Source organism: Penaeus chinensis, chromosome 11 (genome assembly GCF_019202785.1).
Source record: "Penaeus chinensis breed Huanghai No. 1 chromosome 11, ASM1920278v2, whole genome shotgun sequence".
Lineage (NCBI taxonomy): Eukaryota > Metazoa > Arthropoda > Malacostraca > Decapoda > Penaeidae > Penaeus > Penaeus chinensis.
Window position 1 is genome coordinate 18117729 of NC_061829.1, and position 5783 is coordinate 18123511.

Consider the following 5783-nt stretch of genomic DNA (forward strand, 5'->3'; position numbering starts at 1 on the left):
CTGAGTCCCAAGGTTGAGGAGTTCCCCATCATTGGGTCTCAGTCTTCGTCTCCTAAGCCCCCCCCCACGACAACAACGGGCAAAGGATTGGGGGGGTAAAACTATTGATATTAATACTGTTATTATTCTTATGGATATGATTATCAAATAGTTATGAAAACCTTGTTAATATGAAAGACAGTGAAATAATACAAAAGTACCAAAAATCAAGGAAAAGGGTAAACAAGTGAGATAGGTAGGACTAAAACCTGGCTCCTTGGTGACTAAGCATTTGTAGAACCATCCATGTATAAAGACAATAAATTATCTTATATTGCAGTGGGCCTGGAATGTATTCTTGCCAACCATGCCAATTGGGTTAAAACACAAAACTAAACTAATGATAATACAATCAACTTTACTCCATACATACTATTATTTATTTATTGAAAATTTTGTTGTATGAACATCCAAGGTCATTAGTGGCATATTCAAAATACAGAATTGGGGTGGGGATTAGGGGAGAAGCCAAGCATAGCATTATGATAAAGTATTATGGCAAAAAGGGTAAAAATGAATTAATGACTAGGATAAGTAGACAAAAGAAGGGGATGAAGAGAAGGAAAATGAAAGGGAGAGAAGAAAAGACCAAGCAAAAGTTATTAAGGCAAGGGCAGAGGTCCAGGGCAGGGGTGATCCCCTACACTGTGCCTCAATCTCCGCCTCCTAAGTCCCCCCACGACCATACATACTAAGACAACCCTAGAATACTGAAACCATGAACTCTATCCTTGAATTAAATGGCCAGGAGTTGAGCACCTTTTGACACCTTTTCCAGTAAAGCACAAAGAAAAATCTATAAAATTACCTTTTCATGAAAAAACAGGTTTGCAATTTGTGAGTAAGCTCAGAAGGGAGACATGTATACCACTGGTTATACCAATTCTTCTCACAAATTGTATAGCCTGAATTTGCCTGCCTCGACAATCACTTTTTGCCCACAGATCATGCCTGCTTGTCTGAAAATGTTTTATGCAACTGAGTTCCTGCATACTTTATAGATAAGCTATACAGAGGTTTTGCTTAGGTTGTGGTTATCTAAGTTCAATATCATAACTAAAATTTTGCTGTTTAGAATTCAAAGCAGGGATTACTCAACTCACAAGTTTGGTGTATACATTTTATTCTATACTATAGCCACAAAACATTCAAATATTCTAAGCATTGCTGACAGTACTGCAGATAAGTCATTTTACCTAAAGTGGTTATGGATCTTTCTCAGTAAAACACCAGTAACCTACGATATTTTTATTAACATATCAGTGTTGACATTTTCTTGTACAAATAAGCCTTTTTACAGTAGGGAAGGTAGAAAATCTGTTGTAGATTTAGTTGAGAGGATCAATCTTGGGATCTGAAAAATAAAAATGAAAGATACATTAATTTTGTTAAGGCCTACTGCTCTGTACTGTTATTCTAGCAAAGTAACTTAGATCAGCAGAAAGCCAAGAAAAGAAAGGAAGAAAAGAGAAGAAAAGAACGAAGAAAAAAGCTACAAAAGCCATCAAGGTATATTACCCTGGAAGGTGAAGGTAGGGAACTTGGTCATGTCAACGCCTGGACCACCACCATACTGACGGGCAACCTTGTCCAGCTCCTGCTGCAGCTGCTTTTCTACATCAGGGGTCATGTCCACCAGCTTGCCACCTGTAGCCCTGTAACATACAAAGATTAAGTAACATTTGAAAGCAAAGTTTGACTTGGCCAAATAGCAAATGTACAACTGATGGCCAAAGTGCATATAATCATGTAGCTCCTCGTCCATTTAGCCTAGTGATCCTGAAAATGAAACTGACAGCTGTTAATGGGAGGAATTTGTTTTATTTCTGGTAATAATAACAATATCGTGCAGCTTCTACAAATATCTGTGTCTAGATATCTCTGATATCTTACAGCACACACTCATGGCTAAATGGTGACATCATTAGCTCTGCCCCCTTTATGACCTTAAGAATTTGTACGATACTTTATGTTCAATAATAATGGTAGAATAAGGGAGGGATATTTTTTTATTTATTTATTTTTTTTTTAATAATAATAATAGATAGGTGATGAGGCAGGGTTTGGCTATTTGTGTAAAGATACACTGCTTATGCCTAACAAACTTTTCTATAATTTTGCTTGGTCTAAACATTTCTTTGGGTCTAATTAACCCCTATCTGCTGGAGCAAGCCGAGTGGAAAGTTCCGCTACATGTAGCGGAGTCCTGGGCCAAACGGCAGGACGGTTGCCCAAAGTCCGAGTCAATGACACAGCGATCTCTGATACCATCAATTGAGGGGTTAACCCCTTGATGATAGGTGAAGAAAGCACAGGAGTTCGGTACATCAAGCCGAATCACTGGCTCGTAGTGCTTTGGTGCGCCGCTGCAGTGTACAGTCGCATGCCACTAAAAGCGGTTTGTTTTGACGCCTCAGGGCGTGCCCGCAGGGCACGAAAGGTGGACACGTGCTATGCCTACTGTTAGTACTTGTTTGATTATTTTTACACATAGATGGCTATACTTGTACTAAGTCACCAATGAGCCAATTTTAAGTACTGCCTGTCTCGCCCATTCACCCTTTTCTTTGATTTACGAAATATTTTACGTTATCTTATTTTGCTGTTACCAATATTAAAATACATTATAATAAATATAATGTTTATAATAAAAACAACACCATCGGTATTCATAGCACTAGTAAAAAATACATTTTTCCCGCCAATTCAAATCGGGTACGGTCACAAGGTCTACTAATTGACTTCTTTGTGGCTAAGCACTAGCAGAGCCATCTATGGGCAATCATTTCACAAAAAAATATAGAAAATAGGCACAGCATTTTCCCCATTTTTTTTTTCATTTTCCCCGGCGGCATTGGGTTAAGTAAATGTGTCAGACTTAGAAAACTATAATGATGTAATTCTGAAACATTAGTGAGAGGAATCATAGAATAAAATACAGCCCAATGCAATGTGATAGGAGTCTGCCTCAACTTACTTGCTCTTCTTGCTGTATTCCTGGATCTTGTCAACAAACAGCTGCTGGATGGGATCAGATGTCTTCAGCAGCACCGTAGAAGCACCAAGGTTGCGGCGCAGAATGGTCTGCAGGGCCCTCACCTTGGGGGTCAGCCGAGTTACATTCATGCTGTGAAAGTAATTTACATTTTATAGTAATTGCCAGATAGGTTATTTGCTTACCTATATTAAATTCCAGAAATACATTCAAAAATTCATGAAAGGCAAATGAAAACCAAAGCACTTCCTGCCCTTTAACCTATGTGGTTGGGTAGTAATTAATTCATCTAATTTTTGAGCAGATAGAAGATAATAAAAAGTATAAATGAAAAATTTGAGTGAATGCAAGTTTGAACTCTTGAGCACTAATGTAAATCTGTAGATGGTAAGGTCACAGTCCACACTTGCACGCACTGAGATACATTTTTGTCATCAGCTGATGCCTACACTTTTTCATATGCTGCAGTCAGACAGGACTAATGCAGCAAGCATAGCCCAGGTAAACAAGATGTTCGTGTCCAAGGACCTCACAGTGAGGAGGGGAAATGTCAATTACTGCAGCAGTAAAATGAGCATGGCTTAACAACCATTTATACAAAATTGCCATATTAGCAATTACAGAGAAAAAAATTATAACCAATCATGGTTTCAGAAAATGGCTGTCATATTTCTCTGACCATTCATAATTCGATTACTGTGGGTACCTATGCAAAGGAAGTTTAAGTCTGGAATGTGTTAAATATGGTGGAAGTCTGTGCAGTTGAGATTCATCGTAAAAAGCCGGTTGATATGCCCCAACTTAGTTTTCTTCAGAAATACAAGTAAGATGACTACAAATAACAGTGCACCCTGTTGAGCGAAATGCACAGCAACAAGATTTTACCGCTATTTGCATAGCTGTGTATCGCGAACCGATTAAACGATGATTTGTCGCACAAAGACACCAGTTTACGGGAGGGATGGTAAGTAGTCCATGTATTGCTACGCGCTTGTGAGAAGGCATATTTTATCATTACTAGCGTCTGTTTTCCCGAATTCAAATATGTAATGCATTCTTCTAGTTTTATTATACTTCTTTTACGTCTTATGGTAATTAGGTATTGGTAAAGTTCTGACTAGCCATCTTTAAACCGGAAAAAAATATATGCATGTGATAGAGCAAATAAATCTAAGAAACTTATCATCTATGAACTTCTGTCGCAAATCAGAAATAACAAAGTTATTGGACACGCAAGTGTCACAGAGCCCCAGATGAGAAACTATCTCTATTTCAAAAATCGCCATCCGATATTCTTTCCTACTTTTTGTAAACAAAACAATGATACCGTTTTATTTTGGTTCATTTATTGTAATACTTTCATTTCGTAATTATAAATATTCCGCATAAACTTACATGGTGATTTTCTTTCTACATTAAAATGTCTGACAATACACGAGACAATACCATCATAAAATCGAGTATTTACAGTAACTATGACATTTCTTACTCTGCGCAAATCGATGTGTCTGGTCCATCTTACGGCAAGAGGGAACTGAAGAAACGTGATTTTCAAAATCAACAATGTTAACGCATAAACAGCGCACGACACCTTTTGAAACTTTTATTCTATACCACAAGCGCATGACATTTGTCACGAGAGCCAATAGCATTACAGGAAATGGTATAAACCAATCACATGCCACCATTTGCGCCATACGTATGTATAGTGGGCAAGGAAAGCAAATATACCAAATCTCTGCTCAAAATGGATCTCAGGTGCATAGGTTGTGACCCGCATTATTATAGAGTTATATCTGATTATTTTGAAAAAAATTATAACGCTATAGAGTTCCTGAGGGCACACGGTGTTTTGCAAAATAGCAAAGACAAAACGGCGTAAAAGTTGCGTTTTCTCGACCAGCGATTACAATACCACGTTTCTGCAGGGGACACATTTGGAACCTTTTAAAGTAATTTTATTTGTTAATCATTGGCTACAAAAACATTGGGATCACGCACAAATTAATAAATGTATTGGCATTTCTAAGCCAACTAGCGTAGATTGGAGGAGTTTTTGTTCTGAAGTAACTGAATATTGGTTACAAAATCAAAATTCAATAGGAGGTGCCAGTGTAATAGTTGAGATCGACGAGATGCTGCTCGTGCGCCGTAAGTATAATAGGGGCAGACCGTTGAGCCACGTGTGGGTCTTTGGGGGTATTGAGCGTGTGAGTAAAAAGAAATTCATTGTGCCATTGCTTGGCACTGACCGCAGTGCAGATACGCTCATACCCCTTATTAAGAAATATATAAAACCAGACAGTGTGATATACAGTGATGGATAGGCTGCCTACCATAACCTACAACACCATGGTTACAAACATCTGAGTATTAATAATTCTGAGAATTTTGTAGACCCAGACAACCCAGAAATACACACACAAAACATAGAGAGGTTGTGGAGGGACCTGAAGGAATGGGTCAAGCGGCCAGGTATTAGGGCCGTTTACATCAACCAATATCTGGCCCGCTATTTATTTAGTAAATCTCAAGAAAATTCACTGATCCATTCCTTCTTCCTACAAGCGGCAGAATTGTACCCGCCGCATGGCGGGAAAGAAAGAAATGTGGAGAAATGCGCTTCTGCCCCAGTCCCTCTGGATGAAACATCTTCAGAGAGCGAGTGAAATCAGGTAAGAGTTCACACTTACCTGATTGCTTGTATGTATATAGTCCAAACAAAAACGTAATACAAAACAAATACAAT

General features: G+C 38.4%; 1 protein-coding gene across 1 annotated transcript in view; it reads right to left on the reverse strand.

The window, feature by feature from the left end:
* Positions 1-1272: 1272 nt before the first annotated feature.
* The window catches only part of LOC125030564 (ATP synthase-coupling factor 6, mitochondrial-like), a 6696-nt gene continuing 2185 nt past the window's right edge, over positions 1273-5783 (reverse strand). Inside the window, exons 2-4 of the mRNA XM_047620678.1 lie at positions 3017-3166; positions 1558-1694; positions 1273-1393 (exon numbers count right to left, since the gene is read on the reverse strand). Of these exons, the coding sequence (XP_047476634.1) occupies positions 1368-1393; positions 1558-1694; positions 3017-3165 (312 nt within the window). The 5' untranslated portion in view covers position 3166 and the 3' untranslated portion in view covers positions 1273-1367. The remainder of the gene's footprint in view (positions 1394-1557; positions 1695-3016; positions 3167-5783) is intronic.